At 44.3% G+C, this 26,565-nt stretch overlaps 1 protein-coding gene across 2 annotated transcripts; it reads left to right on the top strand.

The window, feature by feature from the left end:
- The first annotated feature begins 19,736 nt into the window (after positions 1-19,736).
- Positions 19,737-21,120, top strand: LOC9659347 (ribonuclease P protein subunit p29). Of its 2 annotated transcripts, none has more exons than XM_024660433.1 (7): positions 19,737-19,937; positions 20,004-20,068; positions 20,127-20,380; positions 20,441-20,509; positions 20,565-20,623; positions 20,678-20,779; positions 20,835-21,120. In XM_024660433.1, the coding sequence occupies exons 1-7, from the start codon at positions 19,745-19,747 to the stop codon at positions 20,969-20,971; spliced, it is 879 nt and encodes a 292-aa protein (XP_024516201.1). In that variant the 5' UTR covers positions 19,737-19,744; the 3' UTR covers positions 20,972-21,120. The 2 variants fall into 2 exon arrangements, with proteins under 2 accessions (XP_024516201.1, XP_002986587.1); XM_002986541.2 differs by having other exon boundaries at positions 20,001-20,068.
- The last annotated feature ends 5,445 nt before the right edge of the window (positions 21,121-26,565 follow it).

Below are 26,565 nucleotides of genomic sequence, written 5' to 3'. Positions count from 1 at the left end.
GCACGAAGCGAGCAAAAGGTGAGGCTCCAAAAAGGGACCCAAAAGGACCAACACATGACACGTGGGAGTGTCCGAGATGGACTCTAGTTGGAGTCCGAAATGGAGTCCGAGATGGACCCGAGATGGAGTCCGAGATGGAGTCCGAAGTGGAGTCCGAGGTGGACCCGAGATGGACCCGAGTTGGAGTCCGAAGTGGAGTCCGAGATGGACCCGAGATGGAGTCCGAGATGGAGTCCGAGATGGAGTCCGAGGTGGACCCGAGATGGACCCGAGTTGGAGTTCGAAGTGGAGTCCGAGATGGAGTCCGAGATGGAGTCCGAGGTGGACCCGAGATGGACCCGAGATGGAGTCCGAGATGGACCCGAGATGGACCCGAGATGGAGTCCGAGATGGACGCCGAGATGGACCCGAGCTGGAGTCCGAGATGGAGTCCGAGATGGAGTCCGAGATGGACCCGAGATGGAGTCCGAGATGGAGTCCGAGATGGAGTCCGAGATGGAGTCCGAAGTCGAGACCGAGACCGGGACCGAGACCGGGACCGAGACCGAGACCGAGACCGAGATCGGGACCGAGACCGAGACTGAGGCCGAGGCCGAGACCGAGCCCGAGCCCGAGTCCGAGTCCGAATCCGAGTCCGAGTCCGAGTCCGAGTCCGAGTCCGGAGCCTGAGAGGGTGAAAGCCCAAAGCGTTCGTCTCCCAGACCCTGGGGGGTTTGGTGAGCTCCAAAAGTATAGTAGGGGGAGGACTGCAGTGGAGCCAGTTTGGCCAGGAAAGGCCAGTTTGGCCCAGGAAGGCCAAACCCAGTGTTGGGTGATGAGCTGCCCACTGGGAAGTCCAAGACTAGAGTGAACACAGACCGACAAGCGGGGTAGCTTGGTGAAGTGTTCAAGAGCCGGCTCTAGTTCCCCCGGGAGATCAACTAGCCGATGCTCCCAGTCCAAGTGTGGGTGGCACTACCTACTTGGATACCTGGTGTGGCTCAATGGAACCCGCTCTAAGCCCATGGCTAGAGCACCCAAGGGCAGAAGGCGAGGAGAGTACCCAGGTGGCTCGCGTAAGGCCACGGTGTTCCGAAATGTTGTCCCAAAGGCCCAGACTGTGGAAAGGAAGAGGAGCAGTCCTCTGCGGTAGTGACCAAGGACACAGTCGTGTGGTGAGGAAGTCCCAGAGGACCGTGGGACTTGGTGGTCGGGCCTGTGGGTCTCGATCCAGTGGCAGTGTTGGCAAACACGGCCAGGGGCAGAAAGGGACTTAGTGGGGACTGACAGAGGGATATTGGGGAAGGCTATTCCCCTTGTCGGTGGGCATCCTAAGGATGCTAAGGAGTGGATCTGAGATGACCACTCACGGATGGTTTGCCTAGTCTTGGAGGGCCAAGACGGTGATGCAAGTGGTGTTGGACCACCAGTGTGACCAAGGTAAATGGGCATGGCCTTAGCGTAACGGGCCGGTACGTCGGTGATACCTTGGGGTGTCGATCATGGGATCGGACACGTGGAGCACTTGGACCAAGTGCTAAGGTTGAGTGGCATGGATGCCATTCTCGAGGCTAGCAAGCCCCAAGTCCTGAGTTGGACTTATGGAGGTTGTCAATGAGACTCCTCCAAGTGGTCAGAGGTGTGGTTAAGTGACTAAAGTAAAACAGAAAATTTAGTCGCTTACACATGCTCGGCCCCATGGCCTACCCTTTTTGAAGTTATCACCTTCAACTAGGGTATTTGTTCCCCCCACGTGCCAATCTCGCTTGGCAAGTCCTCCAACCACTGTAACATGGTTCCTGCATAAGCGTGAAAGTCCTTGACCATCGACTTTCGTTCAAAGCCCTCTCTTTGAACACTCGGGAACTACTTCCCTAACCTTGATACCCTTGCCTCATGGCAAGCTTCAAGACCACGCTTCTGCTGCGCCACTCTGATTTCGTGCGTTCCATGAACCATTTACACTTGGCCTTTCTAGGTACTAAGCTACCTAGAATCGTCTTTGGGAACCTTGAAGGAACTCTGTCCCTCAGCTTGCTAAGGCCTCCTTTTTTGCAAGCCTTCAAAATGCCACATAGTCTAACATAGACAATTCCATATTTTAGACTCTCCATGGCATCACAGTTGCTAGCGGCAACACCCTCGAGCCCCCACTTGATTCTCCACTCCCAGCTGGCATAACCAACCTTGGTTATGCCCTTTGAGTCCTATGGTTCGATTCTATCCCCTTACTTTTTGCTTTTTGGCTTCACACCTTTCCTTTGGTCATTCTCCTCCAGACGAGGAGGATAGCTTTGCACTTTCTGTCACGCTTTAGCAAGTATTCTTAGGGATGAACCTACCCAATAGCCTAGGGAGTGGTTCCTCAATCCGGGTATGCTCACCTTATAATCCCACACACTGGGATTACATTGTTGCTTATGGGCCTTTACATGCCCATCACTAGCCTTGCCAAAATTCCATTTTTGGCTTTGTCCAACTCGGGTAGACAGTCCTCTCCTGTCTCTGCAACCTTGGACATTTGGATAGCACCTTCTATCCATCATTCGCTAGGGACTTAGTCCCTTGGGCTTTATCCATTGCCCTCGCGACATCAAACACCACCTTCTGGTGTTCTAAAGTGTCCGGATGTCCCAATGATGGCTTTCTTGACAATGAGTATTTCCTTTTATGACATTGACTTACTATATCACAACACAAGCAACTTATCCCCCGTAAGGGTATATCCAACTTCCTTATGCTATTAAGAAGTCTTGGGTAGCTACCTTCTACCCGTTTAACCAGTTATTTTGCATCTCTTGCTTAGTTGCCTCATAGTTGTCAAGTCCTACAACTCATTGCTTGGTGCTTTCACACCTCCATCATTATCTGGGTCACCACACTCCAACTGCATACTCTGCAGCTTAGGCTATGCCATTCCCATTTCCATTGGGATTCCTTTGGCAAGGGGTTCTCATGAACCCACCAACATAGCCTCAAGGTATCACACCTTGGCACATTTGGTGTCTCCACACCATCGGCTCCACGAGCCTACCTCTATGACATTTCCCTTTCGTGTCTAAGTCTTTGCCAAGACCAACACCGCTCTTTCTCATGCTAACCATCCGTTAGCACTGCCCCATAGAGGTCATACACAACTTCATGTCAAAGTTTTTTCCTTCTGGGAACACCTTTCCCATAACTTTAGCATGGCACATTTTGCCATCGATGAGATACCCTTTGTTCTCATCCTTGGATCCTATGATCCCCCCCCATCCTTTGTGGGTACAACCCACCTTAGTCCAAATGCTTCCATCAGTCCTTTTAGGACCATCCCTTGACTCTACTTGAGTCATCCAGCAGTTTTGGACTTGGTTAATCCACAGTCCCGTAAGGTCCTACTTGTGAGGCACTAGCTCACTGGAATACACTTCTTGCATTCCTGTCCTACTCAAAAGGACTATTTTCACAAGTGTTACTCCGACACTTGATTTTGTTCTCTGGGGGCAACTTTTGCCACTTAGGACTACTTGTCCATGTGATGAGAATACCACTCATCTCTAAGTACACCCCCCAACTCCTTGGGTTGTTCCAGCATTTATTAAAGGTAGCCCCGGCTACCATTTCAAGGACTTGAGTCCTCTTCCGTATTTGACCTTCCACGGTCATTACCTTTAGTCTCACATTCATGAGCACCAACCTCAACTATATGAGGATAATCTTGTGACTCCTTTATTGTTTTGGAGTCTCTATCTTTCTCGTGATCCCAACTTTAGTTGTTTACCACAACAACCTTAGCCAATTTGCTGAGACAAATGCTCATCTGGATCACATCCTCAACTCAATGAGGAAAACCTTGCACTATTCCCAAGATCCCAAAGTCGTTCCATTATTGGCCCTTTTCTATCCACCACCTCGTCTACAAGTTCACACATGAACTGTAATGGAGAGCCATGTCTTCCCGACTTGCTACTCCTCAAGGATAGGCCCACTCCTCGGACCTTTCGATGCCAACACTAGTGGTGATATACTTGAGCACCAATAAAAGTCGGACTAAGGAACAGCTCCGATACCAAATTGTAAGCGACTAAATTTTCCATTCTACTTTAGTCACTTAACCACACCTCTGACCACTTGGAGGAGTCTCATTTGCAACCTCCATAAGTCCAATCTAGGACTTGGGACTTGCTAGCCCCAAGAATGGCATCCCTGCCACTCAACATTTGCACTTGGTCCAAGTGCTCCACGTGTCCGATCCCGTGACCGACACTCAAAGGTACCACCGACATAGCAGCCCGTTACGCTAAGGCCATGCCCAATCACCTTTGCTACACTGGTAGTCCAATACCACTTGCATCACCGTCTTGGCTCTCCAAGACTAGGCAAACCTTCCGTGAGTGGTCATCTCAGATCCACTCCTTAGCATCCTTAGGATGCCCACCGACAAGGGGAATAGCCTTCCCCAATATCCCTCTGTCAGTCCCCACTAAGTCCCTTTCTGCCCCTGGCCGTGTTTGCCAACACTGCCACTGGATCGAGACCCACAGGCCCGACCACTAAGTCCCACAATCCTCTGGGACTTCCTCACCACACAACTGTGTCCTTGGTCACTACCCCAGAGGACTGCTCCTCTTCCTTTCCACAGTCTGGGCCTTTGGGACAACATTTCGGAACACCGTGGCCTTACGCGAGCCACCTGGGTACTCTCCTCGCCTTCTGCCCTTGGGTGCTCTAGCCATGGGCTTAGAGCGGGTTCCGTTGAGCCACACCAGGTATCCAAGTAGGTAGTGCCACCCACACTTGGACTGGGAGCATCGGCCAGTCGATCTCCTGGGGGAACTAGAGCCGGCTCTTGAACACTTCACCAAGCTACCCCGCTTGTCGGTCTGTGTTCACTCTAGTCTTGGACTTCCCAGTGGGCAGCTCATCACCCAACACTGGGTCCGGCCTTCCTGGGCCAAATTGGCCTTTCCTAGCCAAACTGGCTCCACTGCAGTCCTCCCCCTACTATACTTTTGGAGCTCACCAAACCCCCTAGGGTCTGGGAGACGAACGCTTTGGGCTTTCACCCTCTCAGACTCGAACTCGGACTCGGACTCGGACTCGGACTCAGATTCGGACTCGGACTCGGGCTCGGGCTCGGTCTCGGCCTCGGTCTCGTTCTCGGACCCGATCTCGGGCTTGGTCTCAGTCTCGGTCTCGGTCTCGGTCTCAACTTCGGACTCCATCTCGGACTCCATCTCGGACTCCATCTCAGGTCCATCTCGGACTCCATCTCGGGTCCATCTCGGACTCCATCTCGGGTCCATCTCGGACTCCATCTCGGACTCCATTTCGGGTCCATCTCGGGTCCACCTCGGACTCCATTTCGGGTCCATCTCGGACTCCATCTCGGGTCCATCTCGGACTCCATCTCGGCCTCCATTTTGGGTCCATCTCGGGTCCACCTCGGACTCCATCTCGGATTCCATTTCGGGTCCATCTCGGGTCCACCTTGGACTCCATCTCGGGTCCATCTCGGACTCCACTTTGGACTCCAACTCGGGTCCATCTCGGACTCCACTTCGAACTCCAACTCGAGTCCATCTCGGACTCCACTTCAGACTCCAACTCGAGTCCATCTCGGACACTTCCACGTGTCATGTGTTGGTCCTTTTGGGTCCCTTTTTGGAGCCTCGCTTTTTGCTCGCTTCGTGCTCGTTCCTCAAGCACGTCTTTGGGAGTTCCACTCCCGCTCTTGACTTTTCAAGTTGGAGCTTTTGGTCCAAACGTGTTACGCTCGTTTGGCTCTCGCTTCAGCCACTACCACGTGGCACCCTTTCCGGCTCCACTTTGGGGCCTAGGGATTTTGTGTCTCACAGCATGATCACAGACTTGTCAAGTGAGAGGACTTGGCAATGTGGAGGAACTAGGTTCCTAAGCTGTGATCTATAGCGCGCTTTGAGTATAAGTTGGTGCACCGGCGTGGGGAGTCACGCCAGGCATCCTGGGTGATGCCGTCCGTAGATGCATATACGGAGGTTGGGTTCGAGTCCCGACCCTCTAGTGCTTGGGTTCGAGTCCCAAATCGCTAGGGCGTGGTGATGGTTTGGAATATGAGGACACTCATATTTCGGTGGTCATGGACTCTCAATGAGGAGATTGGCTTGGGCACACCGCCAAGCGGGGGATGCCCCGGAGTCGTGATGCACAGTTAGATTGCTTAGAGTGAAAGCTCGGCATATTTAACTTGAACACTTTGGTGCAAAAGGCACCAAGGACGTGGTGAATGAGATGGGGACACCCAGTCTCAGTTGCTATGGATCCTTGGCCGGAAGGGCTAGCTTGGGCGCACCGCCAAGTGTGGGGGATGCCCCCGGGGTCATAGTCAACAACTTAGTAAGGTCTGGAAGACCTAATTCCTATTAGTAAACCTATTAAGGGGTCAAAATGAGATCACTAGGTGATCTTATGGCTAAACAAGGACAAGGTCTTTGTTTGAGTTAAGGAATATGATTCTTAGTTCAAAGTGTTGATTTGAACTATTGATAAAGGTGTGGCTTGGTCAAGGTGACTAAATGGGAAAGACACCTAAGGGAAATGAACTACTACAATACAATGGTATTATGAGTTCAAGAAAATAGTCTCCAGAGACAGGCCCATGGGTGGGTCACAAGGTTGGGCTAGGAAGAGAACCTAGAACAGTTGGGGAGACTTACTAGGGGTGAACACCCTAGTCTGGGCAAAACAGATCCTTTGCTATGGAACCAAAAGAATACCTCAAGGAGGGAGGTAATGATCCTATGTTGCTTGGTGCAACAATCCAAGGATAGGAGCAAAAGACGAGTGCCCAAGATAGGGCCATGGAATCCATTGGAAAGAATCCAAGTGGCAAAGTTAGCCAAAGAACACTAATGTGGTTGATGCTAACGGATTGCGGAAAAAGAAGTGGACTTCCAAGGATGGATTCCCAAGTGCTCCAATTTGGCAAAGGAAAGGCTCCAAGTGAGGGAGCAACTAAGTAGCCAAAAGATAGGGCCGTGGACAACCCTAGCACAAATAATGATAAATGGAACGTAATGCCAATGGGGGCACAAAAATGGAAAAGAGGATGAGGGTGCCCTCGAGTAGAGAACTTCCTAGGAGGGGAAGTGGAGTTGCACAAAATGTGCAAGGCAAGGTGTCAGAGACACCTAGGAAATTGACTCCAAAAAGTCAAGAGTGAACGTTCCAAAGTGCAAAGGTAGATCAATGGAATCTGTGACTACTCAAGAATGAGTGGTGGAATTGAGTTAGAGAGGGTGTCTCTAACGGGTTTAGCGAGAACTGAACCAATAAAAAGGAGCAAACCACCCTAGGTGGTCAAGTGAGTCTCTAAGTTGGAGAGACTATCCTCCTTAGAGGATGGGCAAGGCATGGTGAGCCTTTGGTGTCAAACCATTGACGAATATGGAGAAGGCATGGTGAGCCTTCAATGTCAAACCATTGACAAATATTGGCTAGGTGGATGTTACCAAGGATGGAAATGGTAACACATGTGGGTGTTACTTTATAAAATGGTTTACCGTTCAATGAGGACATCGAACTTCGTCTATGGGTGGTGGAGTTGTGAGACACAAAATCCCTAGTCCCCAAAGTGGAGCTGGAAAGGGTGCCACGTGGTAGCGGCCGAAGCGAAAGCCAAACAAGCGTAACACGTTTGGACTAAAAGCTCCGACTTGGAAGGTCGAGAGCGAGAGTGGAACTCCCAACAAAGTGCTCGAGGAACAAGCACGAAGCGAGCAATAGGTGAGCCTCCAAAAAGGGACCCAAAAAGGACCAACACATGACACGTGGAAGTGTCCGAGATGGAGTCCGAGACGGACCCTAGTTGGAGTCCGAGATGGACCCAAAGTGGAGTCCGATATGGAGTCCGAAGTGGAGTCCGAGATGGAGTCCGATATGGAGCCCGAGATGGACCCGAAGTGGAGTCCGAGGTGGACAAAGATGGAGTCCGAGATGGACCCAAGATGGAGTCCGAGATGGACCCGAGATGGAGTACGAGATGGAGTCCGAGGTGGACCGAGACGGAGTCCGAGATGGACCCGAGATGGAGTCCGAGTTGGAGTCCGAGATGGACCCAAGATGGAGTCCGAGGTGGAGTCCGAGGTGGACCGAGACGGAGTCCGAGATGGACCCGAGATGGAGTCCGAGATGGAGTCCGAGATGGACCCGAGATGGAGTCCGAGGTGGAGTCCGAGGTGGACCGAGACGGAGTCCGAGATGGACTCGAGATGGAGTCCGAGATGGACCGAGACGGAGTCCGAGATGGAGTCCGAGATGGAGTCCGAGAAGGACCCGAGATGGAGTCCGAGGTCGAGACCGAGACTGGGACCGAGACCGGGACCGAGACCGGGACCGAGACCGGGACCGAGACCGAGACCGGGACCAAGACCGGGACCGAGACCGAGACCGAGGCCAAGGCTAAGACCGAGCCCGAGCCCGAGTCCGAGTCCGAGTCCGAGTCCGAGTCTGAGTCCGAGTCCGAGTTCGAGTCTGAGAGGGTGAAAGCCCAAAGCGTTCATCTCCCAGACCCTAGGGGGTTTGGTGAGCTCCAAAAGTATAGTAAGGGGGAGGACTGCAGTGGAGCCAGTTTGGTTAGGAAAGGCTAGTTTGGCCCAGGAAGGCTAGACCCAGTGTTGGGTGATGAACTGACCACTGGGAAGTCCAAGACTAGAGTGAATACGGACCGACAAGCGGGGTAGCTTGGTGAAGTGTTCAAGAGCCGGCTCTAGTTCCCTCGGGAGATCGACTGGCCGATGCTCCCAGTCCAAGTGTGGGTGGCACTACCTACTTGGATACCAGGCGTGGCTCAACGGAACCCGCTCTAAGCCCATGGCTAGAGCACCTAAAGGCGAAAGGCGGGGAGAGTACCCAGGTGGCTCGCGTAAGTCCACGGTGTTCCGAAATGTTGTCCCAAAGGCCCAGACTGTGGAAAGGAAGAGGAGCAGTCCTCTGGGGTAGTGACCAAGGACACAGTCGTGTGGTGAGGAAGTCCTAGAGGACCATGGGACTTAGTGGTCGGGCCTATGGGCCTTGATCCAGTGGCAGTGTTGGCAAATACGGCCAGGGGCAGAAAGGGACTTGGTAGGAACTGACAAAGGGACTTTGGGGAAGGTGATTCCCTAGGTCTGTGGGCATCCTAAGGATGCTAAGGAGTGGATCTAAGATGACCACTCATGGACAGATGGCCCAGTCTTGGAGAGACGGGATGGTGATGCAAGTGGTATTGGACCACTAGTGCAGCAAAGGTGAATGGGCATGGCCTTAGTGTAACAGGCCGAGATGTCAGTGGTACCTTTGGGTGTCGGTCTTGGGACCGGACACGTGGAGCACTTGGACTAGGTGCAAGTGTTGAGTGGCATGGATGCCATTCTTGGGGCTAGCAAGTCCTAAGTCTTGAATTGGACTGATGGAGGTTGCGAATGAGACTCCTCCAAGTGGTCGGAGGTGTGGTTAATTGACTAAAGTAGAATGGAAAATTTAATCGCTTACATCCGACTTTTATTGGTGCTGAAATATATCACCACTAGTGTTGGCATCGGAAGGTCCTAGAAGTGGGCCTATCCTTAAGGAGCAGCAAGTCGGGAAGACATGGCTCTCCACTACAGTCCAGGTGTGAACTTGTAGGTGAGATAATGGATAGAAAGGGGCCAATAATGGAACGACTTTGGGATCTTGGGAACAGTATAAGGTTTTCCTCGGAGAGTTGAGGATGTGATCCAAATGAGCATTTGATTTAGTAAACTGGCTAATATAGTTGTGATAAACAACTATAGTTGGGATCACGGAAAAGATAGAGACTCCAAAAACAATAAAAGAGTCACAAGATTAACCTCATATAGTGAAGCTAGTGCTCATGAAATTGAGACAAGAATTAATGATCATGAAGGTCAAATACGAATGAAGACACGTATCCTTGAAATGGCGGCTGGGGCTACCTTTAATAAATGCTGGAACAGCCCAAGGAGTTAGGGGTGTACTTAAAGATGAGTTGTTATTCTCATCACATGGACACGTAGTCATAAGGGGCAAAAGTTAGCCCTAAGAAAATCATCAAGTGTCGGAATAACACTTGCAAAGATGGTCCTTGTGAGTAGGACATGAATACAAGAAGTTGTATTCCAACGAGTTGGCACCTTGAAGACTAAGACTTCGTAGGTTGTTAAATTAGCAAAGTCCAAAATGCTAGATGACTCAAGTGGAGTCAAGGAATGGTCCTAAGGGATTGGTTGAAGCATTTGGACTGAGGTGTATGATGCCCTATGAGGTATGGGGAGGATCATAAAATTCAAGTATGAGAACAATAAGTATTTCATTGATGGTAGAATGTGCCATACTAAAGTTGTGGGAAAGATGTTCCCAGAAGAAAGCAACTTTGGCTCAGAGTTGGGTGCAAACACTATGGTGCGGTGCTAACGGATACTTAGCATGAGGAACAACTATATTGGTCTTGGCAAAGACATAAACACTAATAAATAATGTCATAAGGATAGGCTCATGGGGCCAATGGTGTGGAGACACCAAATGTGCTAAGGTGTGATATCTTGAGGTTATGTTGGTGGGTTCATAAAAACCCCTTGCCAAGGGAATCCCAACAAAAATGGGAATGACATAACCTAAGCTAGAAGGCATGTGGTAGAGTGTGGTGACCAAAACAATGATGAAGGTGTGGAAGCACCAGTAATGAGTTGTAGGACTTGACAACTATAAGGCAACTAAGCAAAAGGTGCAAGATAATTGGTTAAACTGGTAGAAGGTAGCTACCCAAGACTTCTTAATGCATAAGGAAGTTAGATATACCCTTATAGGGGATAAATTGCTTATGTTGCGATATAATAAATCAATGTCATAAAAGGAAATGCTCATTGTCAAAGAGGCCATCATTTAGGACACCCAAACACTCTAGAACACTAGGAGGTGGTGTTTAATATTGCAAGGGCAATAGATAAGGCCCAAGGGACTAAGTCCCTAGTGAATGATGGATAGAAGGTGCTATCCAAATGTCCAAGGTTGCGGAGACAGAAAAAGACTGTTTACCCGAATTGGACAAAGCCAAAAATGAAATTTTGGCAAGGCTAGTGATGGGCATGTAAGGGCCCATAAGCAACAACGTTAATCCCAGTGTGTGGGATTATAAAATGAGTATACCTGGACTAAGGAACCACTCCCTATGCTATCAGGTCGGTTCACCCCTAAGAATACTTGCTAAGGCATGATAGAAAGTGCAAAGCTATCCTCCTAATCTAGAAGAAAATGACCGAAGGAAAGTTGTGAAGCCAAAAGCAAGTAGTAAGGGGATAGAACCAAACCATAGGAATCGAAGGGCATAACCAACGGTGGTTATACAAGTTGGGAGTGGAGAATCAAGAGAGTGCTCAAGGATGTTATTACTAGGAACTGCGATGCCATAGAGAGTCTAAAATGTGGAATCGTCAATGTTAGACCATATGGTGAGTAGGGAGTTTGCAAAGAACAAGCATGAAGCAAGCAATAAGTGAGTCTCTAGAAAAGGGACACAAAAGGACCAACACATGACACGTGGCAGAGTCTGAGATGGACCCGAGATGGAGTCCAAGATGGACCGAGATGAAGTCCAAGATGGACCCGAGATGGAGTCCGAGATGGACCCGAGATGGAGTCCAAGATGGACCCAAGATGGAGTCCAAGATGGACCGAGACGGAGTCCGAGATGGACCGAGACGGAGTCCGAGATGGAGTCCAAAAAGGACCCGAGATGGAGTCCGAGGTCGAGACCGAGACCGAGACTGAGACCGAGGCCGAGGCCGAGACCGAGCCCGAGCCCGAGCCCGAGTCCGAGTCCAAGTCCGGGTCCGAGTCTGGGTCCGCGTCCGAGTCCAAGTTTGAGTCCAAGTCCGAGTCCGAGTTCGAGTTCAAGTCTGAGAGGGTGAAAGCCCAAAGCATTCGTCTCCCAAACCCTAGGGGGTTTGGTGAGCTCCAAAAGTATAGTAAGGGGGAGGACTGTAGTAGAGCCAGTTTGGCCAAGAAAGGCTAGTTTGGCCTAGGAAGACCAGACCCAGTGTTGGGTGATGAATTGACCACTGGGAAGTCCAAGACTAGAGTGAATACAGACCGACAAGCGAGGTAACTTGGTGAAGTGTTCAAGAGCCGGCTCTAGTTCCCCCGAGAGATCGATTGGCCGATACTCCCAGTCCAAGTGTGGGTGGCACTACCTACTTGGATACCTGGTGTGGCTCAACAGAACCTCGCTCTAAGCCCATGGCTAGAGCACCTAAAGGTGGAAGGTGGGGAGAGTACCCACGGGGCTCGCGTAGGGCCACGGTGTTCTGAAATGTTGTCCCGAAGTCCCAAATGGGGGAAAGGAGGAGGAGCAATCCTCTAGTGTAGTGACTATGGATATGGTCATATGGTGAGGAAGTCCCAGAGGACAATGGGAATTAGTGGCCGGACTTGTGGGCCTTGATCTAGTGGCAATGTTGGGGAATATGGCCATGGACGAAAAAGGGACTTGGTAGGAACTAATAAAGGGATGTTGGGGAAGGCTATTCCCCATGTCTGTGGGCATCCTAAGGATGCTAAGGAGTGGATCTGGGATGACCATTTGTGGACGGATGGCCTAGTCTTGGAGAGACGGGATTGTGATGCAAGTGGTATTGGACCACTAGTGCAGCAAAGGTGAATGGGCATGGCCTTAGCATAATGGGCCGATATGTCAGTAGTACCTTTGGGTGTCGGTCTTGGGACTGGACACGTGAAGCACTTGGACCAAGTGTAAGGGATGAGTGGCATGGATGCCATTCTCGGGACTAGCAAGTCCTAAGTCCTGAATTGGACTTAAGGAGGTTGTGAATGAGACTCCTCCAAGTTGTCAAAGGTGTGGTTAAATGACTAAAGTAGAATAGAAAATCTAGTCATTTACACCTTTAAATCCTAGGCCTCCACCCTAGATCTCCTTCCTTAGGCATTCATTAGTACCACAAGGTTCTTACCTTGTCCATGCAGGGCTACCATGAACTGATTGAACCAATCCATCCCAAAGATCACATCAAATCCTGCCATATCCAACACAGTGAAATCCATATCTACCTTCCATGTCCCTACTTCAACTCTCGCTTGTCAAAGTACCTCATCCGTGCTTTGGCTGCCTTAAAAAAACTCTATAGTCCTTGGTTCGCCCAGCCGCTGCACCGTTAGTCCGGCTTGCCGGACTATGTCTGCAACCATAAAATTATCCGAAGCACCCGTATTAATAAGGATTTTAACAAAGCTACCTCCGAGCTTCCGTCGAAGGGCTAATAGATATCGTGAATGACTCTCTACCAAAGTCGCTCGTGTAATAAGTAAATTTGAGCTAGGGACTGGATCACATACCTCAGTTTGGATTTCACCCGACTTAATGGCCATATTGGCTCTGGCCTTCTTCGGGTAAGGACATTCCCTCGAAAAGTGTCCCATTTCACCGCAGTTGTAGCATATGTTGTTTCCCACGCTGCTAAACGACTTGATATTTTTATCCATGGGTTTGTCTCTGTTTGCTTGACTCCCCCATGTACTCGCTCGCTAGCCACTGGATCTGCCTTTCTAAAACCCCGATGACTCATTCTTAGAGAAACTCTTCTTGAATTTCCCTTTGCTATATGTTCCTTTTGGTTTGGCCCCTTTGCTAAATGTGGACCCCAACCCCGTCATGTTCCCCTTTCGTAAGTTATCGTTGAAATGCACCTTGATAGCCACATCTAACACTTCTTTGTAATTAGTCAGGTTCCAATGCATCATCTCACCACGAGCCCAGGTTTGCAAGCCTGATATGAAGGCATGGAATGCATCCATATCACCCATATCCGTGACTAGTATCTTTTTTGCCATAAATCCATTCACATACTCTTGAATGGTTCCAATCTGCTTCAGCCTACTCAACTCATCCCTTAGGTGTAGAGTAGCATTCGAAGGAACATATGTTGCGCGGATCCTCGCCTTCATCATTTCCCAAGTGGCCACTAGTCCTTTGTTGGCCTCCGTCGTTCTCCACCAAGACTTGGCATTATCTACCAAGTATGGTTTTGCACATGGGACCTTCTCCGAGCTTGGTAACCGCAACGCTCGGAAGTAGTCCTCCATATCATAAAACCAATCCTCCACCACCTTATAGTCATTCGCTCCCTTGAACACTGGTGGGGGCTTTGGTTTGTACTTGAAAACTGCCTGAGGGGTTGATTCCACTTCGGTCTATTCGACTTTGTTTGGTTCTGCCTCAATCCCTACCGAAGGGTCTGCACCTTCTGCACTACCAGCATCTGCAGTCTTTCGCTTTTTCTTCTACTTCTCGTCACGCTTTAGCTTGCGTACGAGAGTCTCCAGCAGGGCATTGGTCTGTCCCAATTATCCATCTAGAACGTCCAATCGAGCCTTGGACAACTGAACCTCACCACCAGACTCTTGTTTGGAAGTTTCCTCACTAGAGTCCTCCTCATCCAAAAATTCCTCATCCATAGCCTTTTGTTCGACTGAAGGCTCCAGCTCTGGCGAAGGTTCTGTCTCCCCCTGGGTTCACTTGCGCCCTGCCTTTGCCATCTCCCAGCAATCCGCCTCTATCCTTCGCTAGAACTAAGGAAAAGGCTTCGATACCAAATTGTAAGCCATAAATTTTTCCTTTCCAATTTGCCAGCTTACCTCGTCTATTCGACCAACACTGCCTTGGCTTTTGCTAAGTTCCCTCGCCAAGGTTCCCACCTATTGTACCAGCTCCTACTTGGTCCTACTTGGTTTCAACTATTCACTGCACGAGCAACGGAACATTAGCCATCCATCCACAGATTCCCAAATCTCTCCTAATCCCCCTCCCCAGGTTAGACTAGACTTAAGGTTTGGCTACACTTCCCGCAGGCACAAGCAGCCAAACACACCAAGCCTCTAGGTTCCTAACACCCTTGGTACAACAAGACTTAATCATGGACCCTCTAAATCCTAAGCCTTGGGTGCAACACTTGCTTCGGGACGCTAGGGCAAAACACCGTGGCCTAACGGCCCGATATGGGTACCTCTACCCCCCCACTTCCATCCCGAAGGGAAGGCCCAAGCCCCTATGAAGGGCGAGGACCAATGAGCCACAAGGTACTCAAGTGGGGCACCACTCCACAAGAGCCGGGAGCACTGCAATCAGTTTCCCTTTCGGGAGTGGGAGCTGCTCTTGAGCACTTCCTTGGGTGGCCCCTCCGGCACCACCCGAGTCCATGCTCACTCCCACCCAAGGCCCCTCGGCCCCAGTCTCAACCTTAAATCAGTTTGGAAGCACCACTAGGAGTTCCTTCAAGATTGGTTCCTAGACCTCACTATCCCTATTATACTTTTGGAACCCCCTGCAGCCCCCCCCCCCTCCTGAGAAACACACGCTTTGGGCTTTCACCCCTTGACCCGTATTAGTACTCAGACTTGGTCTCAAACTCAATCTCGGACCCGACTTCGGACTCGGTCTCAGACTCGATCTCAGACTCGATCTCGGACCCGATTTGGATCTTAGACTCTGTCTTGAACTTGGTCTCCAATTCGGCCTCAGACTCGATCCTGAACTCTATCTCAAACTCGGTCTTAGAGTCGGTCTTGGACTCGATCTCCGACTCAGTCCCATCCGATGAACTCTTTGTCATTTTGGTCAAGCTTTCGGGGATCCTTTAGCCTACGACACCTTGGGGAGTTGGTTCCTTACACCAGGCACACTTGGGCTCTCTTGCATTAACACACCTCTAAGACTGATATTAGAAGCATTTACGTGCAAAATGAAAGGTCAAGTGTAGTCAGAATATGCCAAAATTGAAAGAGTCGTCAATAGCTCTTTGAGATCCGTAAACACCCACTCACAGTCTACAAACCAAATGAAAAATGGCATTGATGAATTCAGTAATGCTCACAATGGTGCAAAGCAATCAAAAAAAATAATCAACAAAATGACCGAGATACTACACCTTGCCCAAGAAGCGTTGCACATCATTCACACACTTCGGAGTAGGGAACTTTAGAATAGCTATAAATTTGTCAGAATCAACTTACAAATGCACTTCAACTGCTTTACCTTTAAACCAACTTCCCATAGCCAATCCAACACCTTACGAACATCATGGATTTTTTCCTCCCATATCCCATCCGAGTGGATTAAAACATCATCAATAAAGTTAGTAGTCACTTCTGGCATATCGCAAAAAACCTTGTCTATCATTTGCTAGAAAGTTGCTAGAGCATTATTCAAACTAAATGACATCACCAAGAATTTATTCAAACCAAATAGTGTACGAAAAATAGTCTTAGGAATATCTTCTTTGGCTATTGGTACTTGTTAATACCTAAAAGTAAAATCTAACTTTGTGAACTAACAATTTTTCCACAGATAATCCAAGAGATCAATAGTGTGAGGAAAAGGGTACACATCCGAGATCATCACTTTGTTTAACAAACGATATTCAACACTAGAAGATGAGCTCAACTTTTCTCAGTGAGCTAGGTTTCCCAATGGTTTAGTCGATACAGAAATGAATACTCCTATTAGACTTTGTCATAAGATGAGGTTCACACACCCAAGGGATTTAACAACTTCTGAATAACTCCCTTTTCTAACATCTCCTTGACGTTGGTATGTAAAATTTTGATATCTTTGGGTGACCGACGATAAACAAGAATTTTGATTAGACGAGCATCCCTAATTGGAATAGAATGATGTGTTGCAATTTTAACCCTAGATGATAGGTCAAATTCAAAGAGATAGGCATACTCATTCATGAATTGGTCAACTATTGCAACACAAAGATCATTGGAGGGATCAAAAAAAAAAAAAGAGGAACAAAACAAAAACTTAAAAAGAAGTAAAGGGGAGATAAAAGTGATGGAAGTAGAGGTAGAGGTAAAAAGACGAAAAGGTATAAAAATGAAAGGAATGAAAGAAATATTAAGAAGGATGAAACAAGAGGGAAAAACTTCAAAGTCACTCTTAACATGATTGTGCTACAATCAATCTATACCAAGGATGAAGTAAAAAACTTGACTTAGTGCCACCTGCAATGATTGCAACTCAAACTTGATATCACCTACATGCACAACTAGATTCACCTCATCCCATACACATGCATGTGTACAACCATTGCTATAAAGAATGAAAATTAGCTTTCTTTTGGTTTTAATTTGATTTCTTTCCTTTCTTTTGATTTTAGTTTATTTTACAAAAAAAGGCAAACCTGATTTTGAAAAGTTGTCCTGGATTTAAATTTGATCCCATGACTTCAGTTACATTTCAAAGTGCACTGCCTTCAATCAAGTAGGAGGAGCAAGCAGCTGCTTCCGCCCCGAGTAGCTCTTTCTGATTCTTTTGCCACTATGCATCTGACTTGCTTTTCCAAGTCATGATCAGGAGTGGTATCATCTGATAGCTTTTAAGTTCCAGTAGTCCTCCTCATCTTCTGGATTGAATTCTTGTTGTGGGCCTTCTTTGAGCATTGCTTCATGGCTTTCAGGTTCCATATGCTTCTTTAGAAAGTCCGGAATCTCATCAAAGTCTTAAAAAGGAAAAGGCAGACCTAGAAGCTCAAGGAATGATTGCTAGCTCACCTTTAGAATTCATTGAATTCTAAAGAGTTTTCGAGAAGAGTCTGTGCTGCTCACACCCAAAAATCCAAGTTCTCACAGAACTCCAGCAGACGCTTAGAAAGCAGCAACAAATCGTTGGGCCGAAAGTGATAGGATCGCAGGTAAACAAAGGTCAACACATCAGCTTGCATCGCACTAGGCAGTGGTTCAATCCACAGGCAGCTGCAACCATGACAAAAAATTCACCCACAAATCCAGAAAACACAAAACCCTACTTGTGAGCCTGGATGCTGTCCAGAAGCTCAACCTCCTGCGCCAGAAGATCGGGGATGAGCATCCAAAGCTGCGAAGAATGCCCCGAATCAACCGCTAGGCGCACGCCGCCATCCCGCCGGAGCAATCCTAGGAGCTCCATCCCAGCCCTAAATTCAAAACTAGCAATTAGGTCAAATAGAAAGTGCATATTCTAGGTTATATTTAACCAACGTTTGTGGTGATAAGCAATGGTTTTCTAGTGTATGGACTTTACAGATCGTAGTCCTATTACTTGTGCAATTTAGAGAGGAGGAAGAGGCAGCCCGAGGAGAAAAGAATGGAGGCCGAGAGACACACGAGATCCAAGCCTGTGTGGATGATGATCTTCTTGCTCTTGTCAAACATGCCAACCAGAAGGATCATGATGATAACATGTCCCAGTTTCGTCTTGAGCTCGTCCAGGGATCGAATTTCCAGCCACTTCGGGCACTCCTGAATGAAAGATATGATTCACAAACTCTCGAAACGAGGGGTTTTGAGCAAAGTCACCTGGAGCCTGAAAAGCCCAAACAAGTTGGAGCCGCAAACAGTAGTTCTGGGGACTCCAGCCGGGAGGTTCTCTTCTGGAATGTCGAGCGTGCTCACAAAAAACTCGTACAAGCCCATCCCAAAGATGAGCATCACAGTCCCCATCTGCAAAGATCAAATTAAGTTGAGCACTGTTTGATCTCAATCTAGATTTTAGATCTCCATCGTACCTACAGCTTCCACCAGCAAAAGTATAACTTCGGTGTCAACTCCTTGCCAGATTGCATTGAAATACTCTATAAACGACCTCAACACGAACAAAGAACCCTGTCATAAAGCAAAACCAAGCAAAAGTTTTGAGCATAGGAACCAAAACTAAGAAAAAATTCCCAATAAAAGATATGATTTACCTTGACAAAACACAGCAATGAGCCTGCTAAAGAACCGATCACTCCGAACAGTGTGAATCTAAAATTGCCTGAAAGGAATTCCAAAAGAGAGATAAACAAAACTATCAATGAAAACTAGAGTTCCTAAATATCTTTCTTACCCTTTCGATGCATTCCTCCAGGTGCTTGCTTCGGTCGCAATGCTTCACAATCTGAGCCGCGGCGACAGCAGCAGCCGGATCGATCGATACAAGCCCATTCTCGTGATGACCGATCGCGCCGGCCTCACGGAAATCCTCTTGATCGGCGGCCGCTGGCTCCAGAGACTGCTGGCAGCCAATCTTTTGGCTGCCGACCTGTGAAATATCCACGGCTTAAATGCAATAAATTTATAAGAAATCGTTTATAAGCAATAATAAATAAAACTAAAAGTAATGACAATTTAATTTATTGCATTTTACTCAAATAAAAATCAATAGCTGTAAAAGTATAAATATCAAACTGTGAGGGCCAAGTGTACGGCTACGATGCCGTATACTAATATCCATGCACTCACAAAACATACATTAATTTTTTTTGACATAAGAAATCTTCAGCTTGCATTGCCCTAGGCAGTGGTTCAATCCAAAGGCAGCTGCAAACCGGAAACCCCACAATCACCACTTCTGCCCACCATCCAAAGCTCTGAAGTTCCTTATATTTCTTTAAATTTTCCTTCTAAACTATTTAAATTTGGTCAGGACTGTCACCTCAAGTGGACAAGGTGGCACTAGCTATAGCCTCAAAGTCACTTAAAAAATCTTGTTGTTTCTATGTGATCTTTATGCTCTTGTTGAAAGGCATACCTTTGTTGAGGGACAACACCCATAACAAAGGGTTCTCTATCTTCAACATCTAGCTTCCCAAAGATCCGGATAGGATAAGAGGCTAGGGAGATGTTTGTCAAGTATCACGTGAAGTGGTGTCTAAGTTTGTGTAAAATGGAATATGCTTTTCCAAGGGTAAAGGATATTCGGTATCCTTGGGGTTAGGGTTTTCCGATTCTCATGGCGAATGCGACGCCCTCGGAGCTGAAGAAGGTCCGATTGGAGGCGCTAGATCGGCGGCAAAGTCATGGATGGTCTCCTTTCACCCCTCATTTTCCATCGATCGCAAAAAATGGGATTGCAGCGTCGCCGAAGACTCCGGCGTCTCAATCGCAGGCTTCGGGAAGGGGATTATCTGCGCCATATAGCTTGCGTAAGTCAATCTTTTCTATCTTTCTTGCTCTGCGGCGTTTACTTACGTGAATTTCGATTGCAGCAGACGATCCGATGTATATCCCACTGCCGGAGTCCTTTTTTCATGGAGAAGTAGCATCTAACTTGAAGGTAGACTGCAATGTGCCTTTTCTTCCGATGGCTCTTAACGTTTTTTTCTTCGCCCCAGCTCACAAATTCGGATGGGAAGCACGTAGTGGCTCATCTCTTAGAGAATTTATGGGGTAAAAGTTCCAAGGCTTCGAAAGAATTCGAGAACAAGCAAAACCAGATGGTGCAACTTGACAATCCTACAACGCGGAAGATGCAGAGTGACAAAGCTCGTGCAAGAGCTCAGCTCCGCAGCAAGCGTTCCATGCAGCGATGGTCTCTCAGGAAACACCGAAGGATGGAGTCATATGTCTTGAGCTCCAAGTATTTAAAGTAAGGTTGGCTTATAAGTTTTTTTTCTTTTCGGTGGTTGTTCTGATCAACTTGGCACAGGCATGGACTTTACGCACCTCTTCATGAAATGTGGAAAGAATACATGGAGGGCTTGATTAAGGGCTGCAGGTATGCATGCGTTATTCTTCTTGCGCGGTACTAAGTATCCGTTTTTTTCCTTCAGCCAGCGTATGATGCAATCAAGGATTTTGACGGCGGAATTACATGGAGCTCCAATGGAAGGTAGAAAGTTTTCTTGCTTTTTTCTCTATGGAGCCATTTATCTATTTGCTGCAGTTTTGGCTTCGAAAAGCTGTAGCTTTTCCGGTTCCAAGGGACTTATGATAAGAGAAACCGAGAACACTTTCAGCATTATCACTTTGGATAACAAGCTCAAAGGTTTGGTTTCCTTTTCTGTTTGGAGCGTCCTCACTTTTTTTTTTGGTTTTGTCAGTGGTTCCGAAAAGAGGTTCTATATTTGTGTTGCACTTTGATGTGATGAAAATCACGCTCTTTGGGAACAATCTGTCAGCCCGATCAGGGCAATCAATCGAGTGCAGTGCCAAGAAGAATGTAACCGTTGAGCTCTAGTCCTGTACAGCTTGATCTTGATCTAAGGAGTTTAGTGCTAAGAAGCTCCAAGCCTTGGAGTGAGAGATTGTTGCCAAAGAGCATGATGTCATTGTGTGAGAAGTTACAAAGGATTTCACCATTTTAGTAAAATCTACTACTGTAAGGAACAATTGCCAAACTTCACCGCTGGATCTGGATGCTGTTGGATGGGGTAAGTTGGAGACTTTGAAGTTTCAAATGAATATTCCATTTTAATCTAGGGGTGCCCATGAAGAGTTTGCAGCTTGTTTTAGGGGCAAAGTACAAGCTAAAAACAATAGTAAAAAATTTAGATATTGTTAAGCATTTTGAGTTGATTGTGATTTGATGAGAGAGGAAAAAATACATAATTTGATGTAAAAGACAAAGTTGTTCATGAAGACTCCATACTCCTCTTTCTTCACAAAGTTAAAACATTTATGCATATGGGAAACAAAAAAGCATCAATGAATTAGATTTAAAGTAGAAGTAAGTGATGAACCAAACGTGGCTGTAAAAAATTATGATTTTTGAAATATATTGAAAGTCTAAATCTTATTAAAAGGTTTGGAGAGGAAAGGAGAAAACTATCATCATATAGTGTATTTGAAGCTCTTTCATGGAAATTTGTTTGTTATAAGCAATTTAAATAGTAAAGATGATGAAAATTTTACTTTTAAAAGGTTATTTCTCTTATATAGTGTTTGTTTCATCAATTTTGTGTATGATAGTCCTTTAATCAGTCTTGATGGGATAGATTCAAGTCAAGATATCTTACATGTATAATTATAGCAACTTATATAAATGATTATAGCAATTGGTATAAATGTTGAAGGCTTATTATTCCTTTTAGCATTTGGCATGACTAATGCTAGAAGCAATAATAATTGAATTTGGCTCCTTAAGTATTTGATAATATTGACTGGAACATAGAATCCAAATGGAACACTTTACACTTTTTTAATCGGAAAAAAACATGATAAAAAGTGTTCAATAAATGTAAAATAATATGTATCACATATTTTGTATGAGAAGTTTTACTAAGAATTTTTGCAAAGTGTTTAAAAATCTTGAACTTATTCATTTGCTTCAGAAAGTATAATATGCTCTCATACCTTCAAACTTTGATACTACTATAGCAAAAACTCATGGTAAAAATCTAGATATGTCCATATTTTAAATATAGTAAAATTCAAAGGTATAAAATATAGTAGTGAGTTCAATATATTTCATAAAAAGTTTTTTTTGCATTATCCATTACCTTTGGTTGTGTTTCATATACTTTATCATATTTCAATTAGCATAAAAAAAACCAAGTAGTTATTTTACATTGAATGTGCTAAAGTATTGCAAGGATAGGTATATCTCAAACTTTAAGCAACCACACACTTAAAAACTTAAAGATATTACTTGTTAAATATATTGATAGGACATGCATCTTCAGTAAGAATATTATTGTGAGTGTGTATAATGACTTTGGTCTAATTAATAAGACCAAATAACTTTGCTAAAAGCTTCTCAGCATCATATCACACTCTGTAATAAAAGGTTTATATGCCAAAAGTGGAAGATCTTCAATCATAACCATCAAATCTAACAAAGCACAATCGATATAGATAAAGTGAGGATGTGGAAATTCTCAATACCCCACAACTAATTCACACCAAAATGATATCATAAACTTGGTTGGGCATCACATGCAATGAAAAGTTGTGTTTATACTCCCCAAGTTGCAAATATACATATGTTATACATAATAAATAAGTAAAAGATTTCTAATTAGCAAAAATCATTTGCAAAGGCCAAGAATAAGAGACCTCTTATAAGGAGATGACAAATGTATAATCCACCAAGATGGTCACTTTATTGTTATTGACAATACATAAGAAAACCATTAACTTCATATCAAAGTTGTGATAGAGTTTTTTCTTTTTTTTTTTGTCACTAAGCTCAGATTATAATGTGCCACAAAACATCCCTCCATGTGATTGTTAACCAAAATTTTAGCTCCTTCACTAATGCTGATGAATGCAAGTTCTTAGCACTATGGTATATGGTTAGAAATTTTTCTAGTCAATGAAATAGTTGATAATAGCTACCTTTAAGCAACTTGTGACCGAATTTAAGATTTATGTTGCAAGGTTTGTCCATACTTAGTGTCAATACATTAGAAACCAACTTGTTTACATTGGTTGCAAAAAAAGTCATAGCTTTTTTAACTCCTAAAGTCATTTCAGCAAAGACCTTATAGTTCACTTCATTACTATCTCAAAGGTTAAAGTATTTGATGGGCTCCTAGATGTGAAAGTCATCACCTTAATGTGCATGTTTGTGGTTTTCAAAATTCAAGATCTCATTTGAAAGGTTTAAGTTTTAATAGTCCCTATCTTCTAGTATAAAAATATAAATTATTTAGTCTATTCCCTCGTCCTCTTTAAGAAGCTTTCATGTTTTATAGAATATTTTTTTAAAAAATGCATAATCTAATGCTTTTGGTTTAAAAAGGAATATTCAGCTCAAAAGAATGTGCTTTTCATCATAGTTATAAATCCAATCTTTTACTGGACTCTAGCATATGCAGCACCAAATAATTCCACTGAAAAAAGTGAAGATCACAGTAGACCATAATCCACCACATAGTTGCAAACCATAACAAAAAACTGAACCAAGAAAAAAAAAATCTATTTGTGAGCACAAGAGCCACCTATGCTAGATGATCTGGACCTAAAATATAAAAATTGTAACCATTAAAGGATAGGTTAAAATGAATTTTAAAAATCTTTAATTCTTATGTATTTTTGGAAGCACATATAAAAGGACATAAAATATATAAATTTTTGGAAGAATAGGTCATACATTTTGGAAGGACATAATTTAAAATTGAATACCATAAATTTCTATGTAATATCATAGATATTATAAGAAAATTGAAATTAGGCATTAAGAGCAGAACTTTTCTAAAAGATATCTTTTATATTGTTAAAAAATGTTTAGAAAAACATTTCTTTTAGCTATGGTCTTAATATCTCTTCCCCAAATTCTTTTTGCAATAACAATCAACAGAGAAGGAAATCATCGTATTTTAGAAGTAACAAAAGTTTTAATATTAAGAACTATAAGAGCTGCAATAGAATCAATTAATACTTTAACTCCATATATTCCTGGAAATTCAATTATCTTTGTGCATCATGAAATTAAAATTGTGTTAACCCCTTTGCGTACTTTTGTTACACCACCATATTATGAATCACTTTGTAGTATATTCCCTCAATATTCAAATCCCTATTATGGTTCTTATCTAAAACAAATATTTGAATATATATACACTAGATATATAGAAAATGATTATGGTATTTTAAATTTTCCAATTTCTGAATACATATTTGAAAGCTTTAGTATTTTATATAAGATTGAAGAAAGTGAAGATTCTATATATTCAGAAAATGCATTTACATTTATAAATACAGCTAAAACTGATGTACAGGAGACAAACTTGTATTAGAAGTATAGATAACTTTTCATCATTTTCTAACTTATATGCTGGACAAATTCTTATATCACCAAATAGACAATACTCATTATATATGCAATTGAATTGTGTGCTTTTACTCTTTAAAGGAAAAACTATTATTTGGAAAACTAAAACAGATAATAAAGGAAAAGGTTGTTTTTTAAGATTACAAACAGATGGAAACCTTGTAATATATGATAATAAAAATATTGTGATATGGTCAATTAACATATATTGGAAAAATAAATGGAAAATAATGGCACTTTGTGTAATCAATGATGGTTACATAATCCTTTGTGATAATGTTACAAAAAGATGTATATGGAATGCACCATAATCTTTTGCATACTATTAAGTTTTAGGATTTATAACTTAGATTTATATTATTATTATATATATATTTAATCATAATTATAACTAAATGTTACTTATTAATAAGCTAAAATATATTTATAATATAAAATGCTAAGAAAGCATCTGACAGCCATATAAATGCTAAGGAGATATCTTCTACCATCCATAGCGGATTTGAGAAGATTATTCACTCATAATTGCTAATTGCAAACTCTTTGCCATCAAATCAATCCTAATCCAAAGACTAATGGGAGATAAGCACAACTTAAGTTGTGATTGGTTGGTGAAATTGTGATAGATCATGTGCTAGGGTTTAATTGTTGCCTACAAGAAAAAGTGTCACAATTCTTAAGGACAGGGCTGCTAGGTATGTTGTCTCTGGCAGCCAAGCCTCTTGATCGCTGCACACTAACAAAAATGTCACAATTCTCAAAGACATGGCTAGACTAATCGCTAAGTGTGTTGTCTCTAGCAATATGCCTCTTGATCGCCAAGTGGGTTGTATAAGCCTTGCATGGAGGCAGCCCCAAGCTCTAACAATGGCTATGGCTAGTGGGCATTGCAATTCACTGTTTGTGGTGAATTCAATACTTAGATTGTTACTTATACTTGCACTTATGTCTTTCAATATAGGTGTGGGCTTTGGATCAAATTGACAATGGCAGCACATTCAAGAGGCCAAGATCCAAGCACACAATGGAGAAATTGAGAGCAAGTGTGGGATTTTTCAATGGAGAGGATTGTTTGGGTGAGCAATGGGGCAAGTCACTCTATTTGGAAGGTGAATTCATGATGTAACTATTGAGTAATTGCAAGCTTTCCTAGAGAATTATGATCCTACTCTCCTTATATCAAAGCTACAGGTCATTAATATGTGAGAACTGAAGTAGGCACATCCCACAAATTTTTGTTTTTGCCCAACATAGCTATTTGAGCAAAGCTTTAAACTAAAAGTAGGGCAAGATAGGGTTTATGGGGTGGTAATTCATATTCAAGCTTTTCACTAGAGCCTAAAAGACTGCTATGAATAGAGGTGTTTGGATTCAAGCTTGCCTATAAAGATCCCTAAATAAAATGTCATAATGTCAAAAATCCTAAACTCAAAAAAGTAGTAATAAAATAATTATTATTATCTTATATTTATAGTTCTAATAAAACTAGTATTAGAATTGTTTCTAGTGCTAGGGTTTGAAAGACACTCAAGTTGGAGTGTAAGCAACCAAAAGAACTACTTGAGAAATAATCCATTGAGTTCAAATATAAAGAGAAAGGGTTTATGAACAAGAGTGTAAATCATTTTTCAATCGGTTAAAGGTTTGGGATATTTAAAGTTAAACGTCTTTAGATTTGAATAATAATAGGTTGGGTGACTTCTCAAAAAGTCTAAATTCAAGAAATTACATTTGATATCTAAAGGGTTTTAGGCACAACTGTGTTAGTTAGCTAGAAAAATCATACCACATACAAGTCAAGTTTGGCAAGAAAGTATAATAAATTTTAAACAACTAAAGAAAATGATTTGAGAGATAGTCAATTGAGTTCAAATATAAAGAGAAAAAGCTTGTGAATAAAAATGCAACCCTTTTTTCAATTGGTTAAGGGTTTTGGGATACTTGGAGTTAAGCCTTCTTAGTTTGAATAGTACTGAGTTAGATGACCTCCCGGAAAGTCCAAATTCAAAAGCTTCCATAGAGTTGTGTATTGTTAGTTGTTGGATACCAAAATATTA

Source organism: Selaginella moellendorffii, unplaced genomic scaffold, assembly GCF_000143415.4.
Source record: "Selaginella moellendorffii unplaced genomic scaffold, v1.0 SELMOscaffold_74, whole genome shotgun sequence".
Taxonomy (NCBI): Eukaryota; Viridiplantae; Streptophyta; class Lycopodiopsida; order Selaginellales; family Selaginellaceae; genus Selaginella; species Selaginella moellendorffii.
The sequence above is the reverse complement of the archived record's forward strand: the minus strand, read 5'-3'. Positions and strand labels throughout refer to the sequence as shown.

Excerpts from the sequence above, each read along its gene's own strand:
- LOC9659347 (XM_002986541.2), top strand. The coding sequence starts at position 19,745 with ATGGCGAATGCGACGCCCTCGGAGCTGAAGAAGGTCCGATTGGAGGCG. Across the intron at positions 19,938-20,000 it reads ATCTGCGCCATATAGCTTGC|CAGACGATCCGATGTATATC; the intron begins GTAAGTCAATCT and ends TTTCGATTGCAG. Across the intron at positions 20,624-20,677 it reads ACATGGAGCTCCAATGGAAG|TTTTGGCTTCGAAAAGCTGT; the intron begins GTAGAAAGTTTT and ends TATTTGCTGCAG.